This window comes from Equus caballus, chromosome 8, assembly GCF_041296265.1.
Source record: "Equus caballus isolate H_3958 breed thoroughbred chromosome 8, TB-T2T, whole genome shotgun sequence".
NCBI classification, from domain to species: domain Eukaryota; kingdom Metazoa; phylum Chordata; class Mammalia; order Perissodactyla; family Equidae; genus Equus; species Equus caballus.
The window spans coordinates 47,088,794-47,107,214 of NC_091691.1; the positions used below are offsets into that span (position 1 = coordinate 47,088,794).

The 18,421-nt window shown below is 51.7% G+C and overlaps 1 protein-coding gene across 3 annotated transcripts in view; it reads right to left on the bottom strand.

The window, feature by feature from the left end:
- Positions 1-671: 671 nt before the first annotated feature.
- Positions 672-18,421, bottom strand: part of CABLES1 (Cdk5 and Abl enzyme substrate 1) — a 106,275-nt gene continuing 88,525 nt past the window's right edge. For all 3 annotated transcript variants that reach the window (XM_014727759.3, XM_023647500.2, XM_070220726.1), the window contains 4 exons: positions 17,920-18,023; positions 5,013-5,119; positions 3,542-3,749; positions 672-2,075 (listed from right to left, as the gene is read on the bottom strand). In XM_014727759.3, the coding sequence (XP_014583245.2) occupies positions 1,935-2,075; positions 3,542-3,749; positions 5,013-5,119; positions 17,920-18,023 (560 nt within the window). In that variant the 3' untranslated portion in view covers positions 672-1,934. The remainder of the gene's footprint in view (positions 2,076-3,541; positions 3,750-5,012; positions 5,120-17,919; positions 18,024-18,421) is intronic.

The following is an 18,421-nucleotide window of genomic DNA, read 5'->3' on the forward strand; positions in this document are numbered from 1 at the left end:
GTTAGTCTCATTTTAAGACGCAGGAGGGATGCAGGCTGCCCTCCTCATGTCTGGGCTGGTGGCCTGTGTTGCCCACTGGTTGTCCCCCCAAGCTTGGAAGGAGACTCAAGGCAGAGCGCTGGCAGGGAGCTTTGCGGGCAACTTCTAGGTGCCAGCGGCCCTGCCTCTCAGAGAGGCTGTCCCCTGGCCAGGCACTCCTCAGTGAGCTGAGTGGGCTGGGAACCGGGGGGCTCGTCAGAGAGCTGCAAGTGACGGACCCCAGCTGCCGGGAGAGAACCGTAGTTCAGGCGATGGTGGCATGTGAAGACTTGGTACTTCCTCCCCAATTTGCCTGCTAAACAGCAGGCGCCCCTTAAATACGAGCTGATCTAGCCAGACATGTTCATCACATCCCCCAGCAGAATCACTGTCTTACAACTGAACCCAGATAAGGACACTCGTTAGCAAAATATCTGGGACTAAATGCAGTTCAATCTGCCGCCCCGGAGAACGCGAGTATCCTGGTTGCTCTCTCCCAACTGCTCCCTGAGTTTCTCCATCCTGTGTGGCTGTCCTCTCACACTCAGTCTCCCCCCCGCCCTTTCTCCGCGGTGACGTGAGCAGCTCCGGGACTGTGTGTGAAATCTGAAGTGGGGGCAGGGCAGGGGTATGTCTATACAGACACATACATGTACAGAGAAACAATAAAATATTTTAATTCTCTTTTTACACGGCCACAGGCTTTCTTCAGTCAGGCAAACCCTGGTGGGCACCTCTCTCTTGTGGCTGTGAGGTGACATGCCTCAGTACAGGTCATCCCAGTGAGTCAGTACAAGTCACAATTAAAATTCTGCACCGACAGCCCTGGGTATATGGCGATGACAAGAGTCACTGCCTCATCAATCGACTCAACCTCAGCTCAAGACGCAGCCTGTCCCAGCCGTCAAAAGCCCCGAAACGCCAATCACGCGTCTTACCCCTATTCTGGATTTTTATAAAACATCTTTCATATATACATATATAGCACAATAAATGTGCTCATCACGCACTCTAACATAGAGCACAGGAACCCACACCACGGAGTGCAGCCCCGGCCGTCTCCACGGTGGGAAAAGTGCGAGGGTGAAATCTGTGCATGCGGTGTGATGGCAGAAGGGCACAGAGCGCCACACGCCATGCTTTGCCACCAACTCATCCATCCCCGAGAACTTGTCTTCTCTGTCCCGTTGGTGGTAGAAGCAGTACAGAAACGACGTCATTTTCTAAGGGCAGAGGCTGTCAGACAATCTGGTACTGAGAGAGTGAGTATTATCCAGAGATTATCTAGAAATAACTACCCAAGGTCAGCCTGGCTCACGACCCCAGGCCGAGGTCTGCTCTACGGCTAGTGGGACAGGCTCTGGGGGCCGAGGGCTGACGCAATCTCTCTCAGACACACACGTTCTCACACTCGCTCATCCACACTCCCTAGGGGACAGTGCACTTCTAACAGCTGATACAAAAATAGATTGGCACGCTCTTTCGACCCAGTGAGGGGGTCTTTTAAAAGCTTTCCCCCAACTTCTGCAAATACTCTTCTCCCCTCCGCTCTAGAATTTCATACTCCGAGTTGGAATGAGTCTGGAGAGAAGGGCCTGGACCGCACTTGCAAGGCTGGGTGTACCGGGAGGAAGACCAGGTGAGGCAGCTAGAAATTCCTGCCAAGCAGAGGGCTGGAGGGGCTGCCGCCGCCGTCTGCTGGGTCTCCCCTGCCCTGTTGAACAGGAAGCAGCTCATGGCTCAGCTCGGCTAGCCAGACCAAAGACTCCCTGAAGAGGTTCCCGAGCTGCTTCTACACAAAAACATGTCGACAGGAAGACAGTTGGCTACGATGGGCTCTATCTCTGCATTCCCAGTAGTGAGTGGAACGCTGCCGCACTCAGAGGAAGCGGTCCCTGGCCCTCCTCGGGCCGGTGCTAGGAGCTCTGGACCAGGCGGCGGTAATGGGGCATGACTTCGTGCTCTGGCAGATGAAGAGCAAATTCCAAGGCCACTAACACCGGGAATTCAAAGGCAATCAGTTCTCGTCTGTTCAGCCGGAACTTCTCTTCCAGTTTCTGCAACAAATTTAAGGAAAACCAAAAGCATTTTAGCTTTGAAATGAAAATACTAGGCTCTCTCCACACGTAGCCCCTCTCTATCCATCAGCCAGTGCGTGCGTACAGAGAAACCTGTTACGAGCAAGACCGTGGAGGCAGAGAGGGGATCAAAGCTCCCGGAAGAGCAACCGTCAGCTGGGAGCCGCACACGTATCCACGGCTTCATGCAGTCTCTCAATAATGTCACATTTATCTCCATTTCACAGGGGAGAAAACAAGCTCCAGAGGTTCATTTGTCCAAGATGACATGGGCAATAAATTGCAACACTGAGATTCAGACTTAACTGGGGTTCCAACTCTACCTGTGACAACTAAGTTACTCAGGCTTTGAGGTAAGACTAAAAATACAGCAAATCGTCTACAACGATAACCATGTGGTAAATTCAGAAACGGGTGAGCTGATTCTCTGCAGTTTGGTCGCAGAGTCCTGGTGAGGTGGCCACACTTTCAGAGCATCACGCAGTCCTTGTGTCTGAGTGGGCTGAGCGCAGAGCATTGGGCTTCGTGCCCGGGGCTCCCTGCCTGGTCCTCTCAGTCCACTCAGCTGTAGGGGCTGCTGGAGTAGAAATGGGGAGCACCCCAGGTGAGGAGCTGAAGGGGGAGGAGGCCTCAGGATGGGATTATGCCCTTATAAGAGGAGACCAGAGAGCTGGCTTGCTCTCCCTCTCCCGGCCATGTGAGGACACGGCGAGAAGGTGGCCATCGCAAGCCAGGAGGGCCCTCACCAGGACAAAGCAGCTGGCATCCTGATCTTGGACTCCCAAACCTCCAGAACTTTGAGAAATAAACGTCTGTTGTTGAAAGCTCCCAGTCTGTGGTGTTTTATTGTGGCTAAGATACCCCTCCTCTCGGAACCTGAGTAAGAAACTGTCTTTTCAAGGGCAGCTGTCTCCTGATCTGTTGGTTTTATGGTACCCCAAATTTTCTATGAATACACTCTATTTTAAAACAGGCATTCATATATCGGTCCAAAAAGATCATCGTTTCCTTGTTTTGATGGCGCTCTCCTTTAAAAGAAAGGAGATATCACTCAGTCAAACCCACGCTTCTCCCCAAAGAGGAGGCCACCAGGGCTGCAGAAAGCCAAGGTCTGCTGAGCCAATGTCTGAAGGACGCTCTGCGGCTCACACTGCCCACAAGACCCCTTATCAGTACAGTGGCTTCTGTGGCTGTGAGAATAATTTCACCCCTCATGGTGTCTGAAAATGGATTTTTCACTGGGGATCTTCAGTCTCGTCAAAGCGGATGGTCTTTGTATTAAGACAGCCTGAGCTGTGGCATCTGACATCCACTGCAGAAAGGATGACCTCACAGCCCTGGTCTCTGTAACCCACTAAGGATCAGAATTCTCCAACCAGGCTTCTGAGAGACAAATGCTGCCCTGGGGCGCCTGCTCCCCCAGCCATCCGACGCGCGCCACTTACATCAATCAAATGCTTGACTTCGTGCTTTTTGAGGTCGCTTCCAATTTTGGCTGCTAACAGCACACAGGCTCCGGCACAAAGCTTCCGGTTCTGTTTGTTCAGCTTCCCCTTGAGGGCGAGCTTCTCAAAGTAGACAAAGGCCATGGCCACCGTGGGCTCCTCGAAGCCGCAGTCCTCCTGAGCCAGCTTCCTCATCTCTCGCTTCAGACTAGAGAAAACAAGAAGGGGGGCAGAGTCTTGTTAGAACACGGAGCTTCAGGGACCCCAGAGAAAGACTACTCCATCTGGAAAGTTCATTCTCTTTCTCACTCCCAGAAGGGCGACGCGGAAGGGGATGACATCCCTGAGTGAGAAAGTCACACAACGTGTGAGGAACACACTCAAGTCGTGGGCGCTTTGCACTCTTCTCTGTTGGTGAAGCTGTACAGACCAGGTTGACTCGGGACACACTGAACCCAAGTGGAAGTCTGAGGTTCTCTCTGAGAGAGGGAAACTCTGAGGGGAACTATGGTCATTCCAGAGAGATGAACGAGGAATGAATTAGGTACCTGGTATCAGTTCTGCCGAATGTCAGTCATGTTCATTAACTACAGCAGAACAGGGGGGAAGCTGAGAGCACAACCACCAGTGTACAAGGAACGCTGCCCAGCAAGTGGCCACAGGGTGAATACTTAACTTTTCTCACCTCTCTGGCTTGGAACATGCCAGAATCAAATCATTCAAATGTTAACCAAATCAAATCAAATGTACTACAATACACATGTGTGTAAATGTTAGCACATATTCCAACATTGTGCTGGTGTACAGTCGAGCCTCCATTACTAGACACACACACACACACACGCGCACTGAAATTTCGCTGTCCTGGAACACAGATACCACACCACGAGTCAGCTCCTCTCCGGCCCAGCAGGGCCAGTCCTCTTGACTGTCTGGCTGGCAGATGAGGGTCACCACAAAGTTGATCCAATCAGCTGTTGGGGAAATACCAGCCTGATTTAGCCCTGGCTATTTTGCTGACTGATTAAAGATAGGGCTTGGCTGTTACCTCTGGGCGGACAATTGTGGGTAAAGCATTATCTCAAATCCTATGATACCAACTCTTTTCTCTTCTGTTTTGTCTACATTTGACAAAGCAGGAATCGAATGTTTCCTATTCTGAGTTTTCCAAAACAGAAATCCTACTGAACTGGTGAGCTGCCGGTAGCATGAAATTATTCTTTCATTGGAGGAACCTCCCCCCAGATCCATGTCCACTCGTGTCAAGAGCTCTGCCTTCTGTCCTGCTTCCCTTGGCTCTCACATCGTGGCACCAGCCAGCCAGCATCGGATGAGTCTTTTTGCTGAACGTGCCTGTGTTGCAAGTGCCCAGAACAACAGGAAGAACCCTCGCACAAAGCATGAGCTTAACATGCTGGGCTGGGCGAGGGGACCGAAGGGAAAGTTCAAGCAGATGCCGATCCTCACGTACCTCCTTATTTTGCTGAGTGTTAACTTAATGTGAGGAAACTTCTCCTTGAAGGTCTCATTCATGTCCTTCTTGAGATCTGAGGGTTTCACGTAGTCGATTACTGTGGTCTGTAAGAGATCAGGCGACACAGTCACTCCTTAAAATAAGGGTCGTGGGGACAATTATGTGCAAGTTATGGCCAATGGACGATGGCCAACATTGCCAAGCAACGGGGAGACCAGCTGAGAGCCACAATGAGGGCTCCACTGAATCCAAGAGCATGAATGGGGCTGTGGCCTCTGGAGGTAGATGGAAACACATCCCTGCTGCCAGCAGCACGAGGGACACTTAGAAACACTGGCCTCTAGACTGGGAGGACAGGACCGGCAGGAAGGGGAGTCCCGCCCTCCGTTCCCGCATTTCAGCCTGTTGCTCACACAGTGCAGTGTTTAGGGTTTGCATTTGGACTCGACATATCTGGTTCGATCCACACTGGACCATCACTGGTTGTCTGGCTTTCGGAGACTTATAAGACCTCAGGAGACCCCAAACCTCAGGTTCTACATTTGTAAAAGGAAAACAGTTAACAGCACCTACTTCCTATGGCTATTTAGAGAACCACGTGAGGAGGAAAGTGCTCTGTGAGGTGCCTGGTATACAGCAAGTGCTCAATAAATGTTAGCTTTTTTTTTTTTTATATTGTGGGAAAAGAGACATAACAAAAAGTTTGCCATTTTAACCATTTTTCTGCTGAGGAAGTTCACCCTGAGCTAACATCTGTTGTCAATCTTCTTTTTCTTCCTTTTTTTTTTTTAATGTGAGCCACCGCCACAGCACGGCCACCGACAGAAGAGTGAGCTGCTGAAGTGGAACACGCCAAACTTAACCACTAGGGCATCGGGGCTGGCCCCATTTTAACCATTTTTAAGTGTGCAGTTTGGTGGCATTAAGCACATTCACAGTGTTATGCAACCATCACCGCCATCCATCTCCAGAACTTTTATCATCTTCCCAAACTGAAACTCTGTCCCCATGAAACACTAACTCCTGATTCCCCCACCCCCCATATCTCCCCCTGGCATCCACCACTCTATGTTCTGCCTCTCTGAATTTGACTCCTCTAGACGCCTCATATGAGTAGAATCATACAGTATTTGTCCTTTGGTAACTGGCTTATTTCACTTAGCATAACACCCTCCAGGTTCATCCATGTTGTAGCAGGTGTCAGAATGCCGTTTCTTTTTAAGGCTGAATAATATTCCATTGTATGGACGAAACGTTAGCTATTATTAATAATCCCTTGAACCTTGAGTTTCCTCCTCTGACCCTCTGGAGCCCTTTCTAATTCTATCCATCCTTAAAGACCGGCTCCTTTGAGCCCTTTCTGAGTACTCTGGTCTCCCGGCTCCTCTGTGCCTTACAGTGTGAACTCTTCATTAAACACCATCTCTGGCTGGGTCTCGCCAGGTTAGCCTCACCCTTCTTCCTCAGGAGTACACTTTCCAAGGGCTGTGACAACGTGTGATGTCCCTTCCGGCTGGCGACAGGCAAAGCCAGAGAAAGAAGAAACTACAGATTCAGATGAACAGGCCTGTTCTCACGGATGGCTGCCGCCAGCCTCTTCTCAGGCAAGTCCATGGCCTTTTCCAGAAGATGCATCAAAGGTTTCCTCAGCGGCTTTAAAATTTAGTGGCTTCCTGTGAACATCTCCATTCAGAAGACACTTGCTTGGACATGATTCTAGAAGAGGCACATGGGATGCCTCTGGTGTCAGTTAACAAACAAGTGCAGGCAGATGGCCAGCACGTCCAGATTCACACGGATCTCAAGGGCACTTTCTTTGCTGCTCTGGTGAATAAAGGCAAACCGCAGCAATACTAAGCCAAGCGATCCCGTCACACTTATTCAAAGCTTTCTCAAATTCTGGGTGGAAGTGGACTCAGTGGGTGCGACACCACACCTGGTCTTTCCGAGCCAGTCAGGAAGCTCTCCCTCAGCTGCCTGGGACGTGCCCATTCTGGGAGCTGCCATGTGTACCTGTGATGTGTTGGTGAGGAGCAGGGAAGCGGCAATGCAGTGGGCAGCACCAGTGTGCAGACACATGTATGCACACACACACGTGTGTGCAGTGCTGCTCTGCCAGACAGCGAGGGCAGCACCCAGGACTTTATGGAGGCCACTCCGCCAAGGTCCAGCAGAGTGGATGCCTCCCCTGGGGCAGCCCTCCAAGACAGGCTTGTTTCCCTTCCTACTTTTAAAACTGCTCATTTCACCTTAAACAAATGTTTCCTCTGGTAGACTAGGATGTAAGATTTTTCATTTAGGAAACAGGTGGGAGAAGAGGGGACCACATCTAACATGTTCAGCGCAAGGTGGGCCCGTCCCCAATCAGTCAACTCCTCTGTTTCCTAAATACCCAGCACCTCTCCCCGCCTCCTCCCTCCCTCCACGTCCAGGCACCCTGAACTCCCAGAGATTGCCCGCTCCTGCTCTTCCTCTGCAGAGGAAAGTCACAGTTCGCAACGATATGAGTGGGCTCAACCAAGCAGTACCTGGCCTTTGTCAGGGGCTGAAGCCCCACAAGCCCCAAGCAGGAGTATCTTGGGGGGGCAGTCTGGATCCCTCTCTGTGGCAACCACAGCAACTCTGCCTTTTCCTGTCTTAAATGTAGATACGCACAATGTTTCTCTTGAAAGAAGGCTCCCGCTGCCGAAAAAGAAGTTTGCAGATGCATTCCAGCCACCCCACCTTACAGGTGTGGAAACAGAGGCTCAGAAAGGTGAAGGGGCTTGTTCAGACCTCAGCAGGCTCAGGCAGGCCCAGTGCTGGGATCCAGGTCTCCCAACCCACACTTGCACTGCCTTTCTGCTTTTCCATTCTTAATCAGTCTGAAGTGAGCAGGGGAGAGCAGCTCGAGATGGCTGGCAGGTAGAAAGGGTTGGGGCGGTGGTCCGTGGCTCTGCCTTCAGCAGGTCAGACAATTCGGAGAAAGTGGCTTAACCTCCCTCAGCCTCACCTTCCTCCTCTCTCAACCGAGGTAAGAATATCTGACGGGGCTGCTTCATAGCTTTATCTTGAAGATAAGAGACAGCAGAATGTACCTAAAGGACACTGGAGAATTTTATAGAGAGCACAAAAGGGGGAGATGGCAGCAAACAGCCCCGCTCCAGCGCTATAAGCTATTTAACACCCTGTGATAAATTTCTTTCTTCTTCAACCTGAGCAGACGCTGTCCTTCATCACTCAACCATAACTGATGCACACACCTGGCTACTCTGAGTGTTTCCACATAGATATAGCCTGACCACTGCCCACACCTGAGGCAGGTGCCCAATAATACGGTCATTCCAGTCCGTTTGCTCACATCTATTTCGGGGTGAGGTAGGTTGGCTTCCGGGGCAATGAAATGCCTCCAAGACTCAAGACGGCAGTCAATAATGGGTCAGGCTGAGCACCTTAGGCTGGTGGAAAATGCAAAAGCGGTTGTGTTAGTTTCCTGTGGCTGCTGTGACAAAGTACCACAGGCTGCATGGCTTAAACCACAGAATCTATTCTCTCACAGTTCTGGAAGGCAGAAGTCCAAGATCAAGGTGTCAGCAGGGCCTTGCTCACTCCAAAACTCTGGAGAGAACCCTTCCTTGCTTTTCCTTATCTCTGGGGGTCCCGGGCGTTCCTTGGTTTGTAGACACAGCACTCTAGCCTCCGCCTCTGCCGGCACATGGCGTTCTCCCATGTGTCTCTGTTCACAAGGCCATCTGCTCTCTGTGTCCCTGTCTTCTTATGAGGACACCAGTCATATTGGATCAAGGGTCACCCTACTCCAGTGCAACCTCATCTTAACTAATTTATATCTACAAACACCCTATCTCCAAATAAGGTCACATCCTGAGGTACGGGGTTAGGACTTCAGCCAATCATTTTGGGGACAAAATTCAACAACACAGCACAGTGAAGCTTGCTCCACATGGTGCTGCTATGTGGCCTGGCTGTGATCTGAGCCCAGCCGTTCCTCCCAGGCTGGATGCATAGCCGCCCCGCCTGCGAGGCCCCAGCTCTGCCCCAGGCAGCAAGTGCTGGCCCAGGCCTTGGGCTGAGGGAGAACTTTCCATGTTTCTTCTTCCCCTGCCTCCTTTGCTTGTGGAGACAGCTCTCTCTTCAGTCTTGCTTCCTTCTCTGCTTCTCTGAGCTGCAGCTCAGCGGGGAAGAGCCCAGTTTCTGGAGCCAGACCCCTCAGCTCTGCCACTCGGCCACTGGGTGGCCTAGTGCCAAGTGCTTAAGCTCTCTGTGCCACAGTGCTTCACCTGGCTTCTCCACCATCCACTTTATGCTGAGGGCTGCAGGGCACCAGGTCTGCGGTGCTGCTCCAGGGCCTACTCACACTCAGTGTACAAGATGCAAAATCAGGGCAGCTGATGGGCGTTCCCCAAAGCGACAGTCTGCTCCCAGACCTTTGCTCAGACAGGGCCTTGTTCACACGCTGCACCTTGAGCACACTGGGCCAGGCTCCAGGTACTGGATGAATCACCCCGAGCCCAGGGCCACTGCTCAGGCAGATTCCAGAGGGGGACAACAGTCCTCACTGTCTTCAGCTCCGGCTCCCACTAAGCAACACTTTCTGGAATATGGCAGCCACAATTCCTCTGCATGGTCCTATCTGCCTTGAGGGAACCTCGTGACAGCCTTTAGAGGCTGGGCCTCCCCACCACCCCGAGAGAGGGTAGTCCTCTTTCCAGGGATGGGGGTGAGCTGAGGCAGTACTGGGAGGCTGGGCTGCAGGAGCGGACCACAATGGGCCCCCAGCCACTCATTCTTTCTGCTTTGAGAGAGAATGAATCAAAAGAGAGGCCAAAGCTTTGCTCCAGCTCACCTATCAGTCTAATTATGTGGTTTACAAGGACTCGCAATGCCTGGGCTTTGCCAGTGCATGCACATTACTATGAATCAAAATGCTAATAAACAGGTTTCCTTCCTGGTCTGGGACAGACTGAGCAACCCCTGTTTTCAAGGCCACCTAATTCCAGCCCATGGGATTTGCCAGATGCAGGGCACCCGGTGGCCCCAGCAGTGGCCGACAGCTGGGCTGGGTGCATGATGGATGGGTAGCTCCAACCGGGTGCTCGTGCTTTGGCAGAGGGGGCTGTTCCTGCTTGGGGTGAGAGATCACGAAGACGCACTTTCTCGTAGCTGCCTGGCTGCAGGGAGCTGTGCATGCACAGCTGCACACAGGGCAAGAGGGAGGGTCAGCTGGGAGGAGGAGACCATCCGAAGCGCAGAATGCCCAGAGAGATGCAATTCAGAAAGGAGCCCCGCCCGGCCTGCCCCACAGGGCACGGGAGGCAGAGAGAGGAAGGCTCAGCGTGGGGGCTGACACCACAAATCCCCTCTGAGATAACAGGAAATGATGGTAAGACCACAACTGAGCTATCTGGCTGGCAGAGTCTACCACATCTGTTGTGGAGATGCTGAGATATCCTTTGCTTTTTAAAAAACAAACACAGGCTTGACTCCTCAGGAGGGAAAGGGGGGAACCTCCAGTGAACTCGGGCCCATCCCGGCCCAGGGCACCAGACACGAGGCTGTGAGGCGATGGCCTCTCAGGGTGGAGTTGGGGTGCACTGGGAGATAGCGGGCGCAGGTGAGGGGGAACTGAGGCAGTCGGTGTGTGGTGGGGTACACAGGCCCCAATAACAATGCTGGAGAACAATGAAGGGCCCAGGGCCAACAGGTTGCTGGTCTGATCCCAACAGAAACAACCTAAAAGGTACTTCCCCTTGGGGCCTGGTGAGGTTTTCCACCTTCCCCCACTGCCCAGCCTCCGGCCCTCCGCATCTCCTCAGGAATCTTCCAAGCAGCTCTGAATGATGCGAGCACGCTATAAACTCTGCTACTGTTCCCCTTGGGGTCAGAGGAGCCCCTGTTGGCAGGAACAGTCCAAAGGAGCTGGGTTCCCACCCCAGGGCTCCCTGTAGCCCAGGAGCCAGCAGGGAGAGGAGGGCAGGCCTGCAGCCTCCCCAGGCCTCGGTTCCTCGCCCAGGAAGGGAAGGAGGGTCTCGGACAGGACCTCTGCGGCTCCTCCAGCACCAGGAGGCACTGCACAGTCAGGGCTGTCCTGTCGGACCGCACTTGCCCGACGCCCAGGCTCTGAGCTCAGCTGGGCACCGGAAAGCAGATGTCACCTGTTCACTAAGGTCATTAAGCAGAGCTGTGGCTGGTAACTAAATCAATCTAACCATGAACAGCTGGGCATTTGAGCTGCTCTAGGTATTTAATCCTTTTCCCTAAGAGGACAGTAAATCACAAGGGAACTGTCGGGAAGAGCAGAAGGCCTGCGCAGCCTGGGGCTGCATTTGTTGCTATTTCTACCCCTCGGATTCCAAATGCATAACCTTGGATTTCCTCTCCCCTCGCCCCTTAGGGGAGTTCTTCAGTTTCCATCACTGAAATGAAATAGTTTGCAAATCAAGGAGAGACGCACAAGAAAAGCTGCCTTTGTTGCAGGTTTACACGACCACGTGGATTTACCAGGCTGTGCAAAGCATGCCACAGTTTCAGATATTTGTCAAACATGTATCAGGTACTCCAGAAACCCACGGAGAAGTGTCTCCACCCATTTGAGAGGACTCAGGGTGGATGTGGCCCCGAGTCCACACATGCCTGGACGGCATGCAGACGCACTCTTAAATCCATGCTTCTTAAACAGTGGTCTCAGAGCACGGGCTGATGAACCGTGTATGGAGGGTCATGCTAAAAATCACCAAGTGATTATCGAATCTGAGACAGATACATGGAAAGGGAGCAGATGCTATAAAATCCTGGGTAAAATGTAAAGCTAATATTCCATTTTGTACTATTTTTACATTTGTAAAAATTGTACTATTTTTTACAAGAAAAATGATTTAAAAAAATCACAATAGTGATGCAAGCTACAGCGTAGATGAACCTTGAAAACATTATGCTAAGTAAAAGAAGCCAGACACAGAAGGCCAAGAGTGTATGATTCCACTGATAGGAAACGTCCACAACAGGCAAGTCTACAGAGATGGAAAGTAGATCAGTGGTTGCCTAGGGCTGAGTGGGTGGGAGGCTGAGGGTGCAGGCGCTTAGTTTGGGGATGATGGAAATGTCCTGAAATTGACTGTGGTGATGGCCGCAGAACTTTGTGAATATACTAAAACCCACTGAATTGTACACTTTAAACAGATGAAATGTACGCTATGTGAATTATATCCAATAATGTAGTCACAGAAACCCCAAAACACAAAAACCCAAACAGAAAACAGAACCCACCACAACGCAATGAGGCTTTTAAGGCATTTTAACACTTACACCACAAGCTGGGGGGCCTCAAAGATCCTGCTGCTCAGCATTTGTGCAGGGCCTGGGAAGCCCCAGGGCCCTTTCACGTCTTGGGAGAGCGAGGCCTGGTAAAGGTGTTTCTGTCAGGTTGCATTAGCTTCCTTTAAGAGGGTCTCCCGAATTGAATAAGCTTCAGGCCCCTTGAAAGCTGAGGGCTCTGGGAAGGAGCCTGGTAAGGGAGGGGCCCCCAGGGCTCGAGCTGCTTTAGCTTCTCAATAAACCCATCCTGCAGACAGCTAAGTAAGTACCTATGTCAGCGAGACAGCTTTCAATGAAAAAGAAACAGGGTGGGGAAAGCAGAGTCTACTTGCCCACCACCCAGAAGGCTGAACCAGTCTTCCTTTTATTGAGCCTTCTATTTCCCACCGCTCAGCATCTCGTACTGCACCGAGAAACTAAGTTCTAAGATATATCCTCACAGCACCGGGGAGATGTGGGGTGAAAGGGGGGCTTTTTCTGAGTAGTTAGACTGTAATATTAAGTAAATAAAAGATAGGCACTTTATCACAGAGACCAATCCAACAGATGTCGTCTCGAGATCTATAAAGCTATAGGTATCAGAAAGGGGGTTCACTGGTTTTCCTTCTGATGTCAAAACAGTCCGAGAGGTTTTTCTTCCTGAGAAAGGAAAAGGATCCAGAAATCCATTCAAATAATGTTAATTTTGTTGGCATTCTCAGTCAACTCTTCCACTTACTTTCTCTTAATTGCTCTCCACACCCATAAAGGGAAAAAAACAAAACCACTACCGACTCCAGCTGCCAGGTTCTAATGACAAATAACTGCTCTCTAGTGAAACTTTAATTACAGGCCAGGCGGTGCGCGGGCAGGAAGCGGCCCGTCCTGACACGAGGCCTCCCGCCCTCGCTCGGAGCCCAGAGAAACAGCGTCATTAAGCTAAGGCCCTACAGGAGCCTGCACGCAGCCTGGAGGCGCACATCCTTTCATGTCCTGTGGTCACCTTCCAGACACCAGAGGGCCAAAACCACAGGGGCGGAAGCACTTTGGTTTTCACACCTGCCCCAGGAATTTTTCTTTAATTCAAAATTTCACCTTTGCCCTTTCACAGTGGCTAACAGTGGGAGTGACCATGGATCAAAGCTAAAAAATACAAATGGAACTATGAATACAAGGCTAATTTTAAAGGGGCGCCACTTAAGCTTTGTAAATAACAGGCTTCTTTCCGAGCCTCAGGGAAACGCTCGCCTGTGGAACCCTCCCACTTTAAGGCCTGTCCTAACCGTGGCAACGAGTGGCCTTTTTATCTTAGGACAAGCATGAAGGAAAATACACAGCCAATATATCCTGACCGGTTAACATCACCTACACTATGACTCAGAAAGCCTGCTTCTAGGTATTGACCCAAGAGAAATGAAAATAGATGTCCACAAAAAGATTTGTACAAGAATGTTCATAGCAACAATACTAATGATATCCTTAAAGTGGAAACCCACATGTCCACCAACAGGAGAATGGACAATAAAGCCACTGTGGTATATCCGTACAGCGGAACCCTACTCAGCAGCCAAAAAACTAACGACTGATCCACACAACACAAGCGAATCTCACAGATGTCAAGTTGTGTGGAAGAAGACGGGCAAAAAAATAAGAGCACACAGTATATGATTCCATTTCCATGAAGTTCCAGAATAGGCGAAACTAGTCTCTGGTGACGGAAGTCAGAAGAGCAGCTGCCTCTGTAGGGAGGGGCGGGAGGCAGAGCGGGACGGGCAGGAGGGAACTGTCTAAGGGGACAGAGACGCTCCATCTCTTGATCAGAGTGGAGGTTACAAAATTCATGGAAGGGCACACTTAAAACAGGTGCGCTTGACTCGATGTAAGTTACATCTTGAGATGAAGAGAGAAAAACCATAACCAGCTGCTGTAGGATTTGATGGGGTGAAAGGACCACAGATCACTCTGAGGGTCGTCTGGTTCTGCAGAGCCACAGGAACATCTCAGACTCTGAAATTCCACAGGGACAGGACACCCCAAAACACCAGACAATAGCCCCCGGTTCTCAGGCTCAGGGCCTCCACTGGGCTGGCCTAGCTTGGGCTGCCCTGGGGGCCAAAGGAAGACAAGGATAGCTAGCGCAGGAACCCAGAGGCCTTGGGGCTGATATTTAGGGAGGTGGGCAGCGCTGCGCATACAGTCAGCACATAACCGGCTTGCCAGCTCACATCCCCAATTGCCAGGCAAAGGCCAGGCAAAGGGAGCCCTGCACAGGGGCCGGAGGAGCAGGACCACAGAGGTTCCACACAGGTCTGACGCCTGCCTGCAGGGGGCTCCCTGCAACAATGAGGCTCACATGGCAGCAGGAGCGCCCCAAGCCATGTCTGTCTGGGCAGAGCGCCCACCTCCTGCCTAGGGGCCAAGATGTGTCCCAGACCCTCAACGAGCACCGCCAACAACCTGGGTCAAGTAACCCTGTAGTTCTGTCTGTCCACCTTGGTGGACACGGTGGTCATGGCCTATTAGAAGGACAGCTCCCCGGGCCTGGGTCGAGTTAGGGAGGAGGGTTTGTCAGGACCATCCTTCTACAGGCTTGACACGTGTGTGTGTGTGTGTGTGTGTGCGTGCGCGTGTGTGTGTGTGTGTGGAGGGAAGGGCAGTGACAAAGCGTTGATTTTACAAACCTCTTTCACACTTTCTGACTCCTCAGCACTCACCTTCGATGCCATTTCCTCAGAGGAGCCTTCCTTGAAGTCTACCTCTAACTTCCAACCCTCCCTGTCATCTCCTACGACTTTTCCAGGAGGTTCCCTCCTCACGACTACAGTGATCTGTCTCTTGCTCACTGCCTGACTTCCCACCCACCATGGGGTGGAGGAGGATGGGAACCGGGGGCCTGGTTTGTTCTCCACGGTATAAGGAAGCACCTTGCCCGGTACATAGTAGGGCCTCAGTCAATCCTGGCTGAATGGACAAATTCTACACCTGTTAGCCAACACACAAAATAAAGCAAGCAAGCAAGCAAGCCGACCCCCAGAGCCGTTTGCTCCTGCAAGTGCGATGCAAAATGCATGTGAAACAGCCCAATAATCTGCGCCTGCTTCTAGAGTGGACGTCTCCTGGGAGCCGGCTAGAGGCTCCTTATAAAACAACATGTACCTGAGTGTCTTCGAAGAGAACACTGCAAAGTGGACATCCCACATTTGATCTGTTCTCGCCAATATCTGTGGCAAGAATAGAAGGAGATGCAGGCCTTATGGAGCTGACCAGCCCAATCCAGGTCGTGAGCAACTTCATTCTTTAAGAAATGGCCTATGACAGGGGCTGGCCCCGTGGCCGAGTGGTTAAGTTCGCGCGCTCCGCTGCAGGCGGCCCGGTGTTTCGTTGGTTCGAATCCTGGGTGCGGACATGGCACTGCTCATCCAACCACGCTGAGGCGGCGTCCCACATGCCACAACTAGAAGGACCCACAACGAAGAATATACAACTATGTACTGGGGGGCTTTGGGGAGAAAAAGGAAAAAAATGAAATCTTTAAATAAAAAAAAAAATGGCCTATGACAGGAAGCACGGGCTGCAGATTCAATGTGGTGAAATAAAAAACAACCCACTTGGGAACACAAAACGAGGAGGGCAGGACATATATGCTGACTTGGAAAGCCATTGAGCACGCCGTCCTAGGAGGAAAAGTCATCTGTGTGCATGGGCGCACTCACGTGGACTGTAGCCCAGAAGCTCGAAGCTCACAAGATCGGGTAAAGAAAAAAAAAGATCAGATCTGGCATCAGCCCAACACCAGGCCCATAAAAGGAGAGGTCGGTGTTATCACCAGACAAAACACGTTTATAGACGAGCTCCCCACCAAACCCCAACGTCAGTCAGAAATAGCACATCCTCTCATTCTCTTTGTTGCCTAGAAATCTGTTGAACTGTTGGCCCAAAGATTCATTTTCTGTCCCACCCTGAGGTTGGCAGTTCTGCCCCTGGCCGCCAGGGGAGGTGGGATTCAGAGGCACAGTGAGAAGAGTGCCGAGCCAGGAGCTCTAGGCTCAGCCCCGACTTCCTGTCTGTCAACTGTGACGGCCGCACTCAGACTCCCTGAGCCACAGCTTCCTGCGCAAGGTCCTTAAGAAAGTGAACTTTAATAAATAAAGCGGTGAACAACATAAAGAGCCCTTATTCTTACATAAGTCATGACCTTTCAGCTGCTCCCTCCTTAACATCAGGGCAATGATTCTGGTCATTTCTTGAACACTGATTATGTGCTAGCTTACATGAATAAGCCCTGGTTTTGAAAAGAAGTAAATAATCTAACAGGTCACAGAGTGAAAAAAAATAACTGAACGTGGCCCTGGTTTTTCTTTCTGTGTTAGGAGCTGGGGAATAAAGCCTGGGAGAGTGCGGAGTGGGGACAATTTTAAACTAAATGCCTTTGGTAATTCATTCTGACTCACTGTGGCATATTAGAAGGACCTCTGAGCTATGTGCCAAATGACCAGAGGATATACGCAGAAAAGAACTGGCAAGGGCCTGAGTCCTGCCCAGGGTTTCTCTGATGTCAGCTACGGGCCAAACGTTCAGAGTGGAGGGAGGCTGGAGGCTGGAAGCCCACAGCTGAGAACTCTCAGCTCCGAGGGAGCAGTCAGGAGCCCTCTGAGTACATGGGGATGGGTCCCACTCTGGCTTCTGCAGACACAAGAGCCTAGAACAGAAAAAGGAGCCTCCGCTCACTCCTGAGGGTGAGGCTGCTGAGAACAGCACAAGCTGGGGAGGAGCGAGGGAGCACTTGGGATCAATGCTCTCCCACCTGATGCTGTGCGTGCCCCACCCGGGCCTGGCAGGGAGTTGGTAGGGGCACTCGGAGTCAGTGCTCTCCCACCTGAGGCCCATGTGGCAGGTTTTCCTGCAAGCCCAGCTCTCCCCTCCTCCCACAGCAGCCCAGGCTCTGCCTGCCTCCAAGTTAGGGCACATCTGCCCGAAGAAAGTGTACGGGACCCCCTCAGGCCCCACTGGCGTCTGGCGAAACAGTGGCCTGGAGTGGTGGGAAATAGTCATCAGCCAAAAGCAGAAACCAAAATTGCACAAAGGGAAAAACAGTAAGAGTCCGTGAAATGAAAACGGCAAGGAAAGGTCTTGCATTAACACCCACATTGCCCTACTTTCATTTTCCCAGGAGATAACTCAGTCATCCAGAGCCCAGCGCCAAATGTTTGCTTGGTGTGCGTGTGGAGGCCTACAGTCACCAAGGAACTCCAAACATGGATGAACTGGAACTCGGCGCTGCCGCTGACGGGCCTGGTCCTCCCCTAGTGGGGTCTGTAGATGTATAAGCTCCGGTGTGTCCCTCAGAGGGGAGGGTCGCTGACCCGCAGATGGTAGCTGAAGTGGTGTACCCGGGCCAGGTGACCAGCAGAATCCTGGACCAGCACGCGCTGATCCTTCCATAAGCAAGCCACACTGGGGGGTCCTCAGGAAGGTCCCTCAGGCAGAGCAGTGTTTGAACAAGCCACCTAATCCCAAGCAGAGCAGCGTCTGTTAAGGCAAGCCTGCCACCTTCAAGCCACTCCTCGGAGGCCGAAGGGGTGAGCGAACCGACTGTCCCCCCATCGCTACTCACCATGTATGAAGGAAAGATCAGAACTCGTTTGTGCTTGCCACAAGGCCACTGCGGGTCATCCAGGAGATTTGGGTCATAGTCCATGAAGTCTCCCAGGTCACTGCCTAAGGACCACATGCAAAGTGATAATTAGGGGCCCCGGAGCCTCCAGAGAAGCAGCAGCAGCAGAAGCACCTGGGCAAATGGCGAGTCTAAGGGCAGACGGGAGAAAGGCTGGCTCAGCCCAGCCAGCTCAGGGGCACGGGCTCGCTCTGCCTTTCAGTAGACGTCTCTGCATGCCAACGAAGTGCATCTCTCCGCAAAGGGGTTCAACAAATACTGAACCTTCTGACGTTTCTTCCTTGTTAGAAAATTACATATTAATCTCCCTGACCTGGGAGAGCACAAAACCACACAGAGCATGGAAGATGTGGTGAACACTCAGGTTACGAAACGTGGCACCAAAAAGGCTAATTTTCTGAACCTGCCGATCAAATTAGCTGACTCAAGTTGTGCCGGGTAA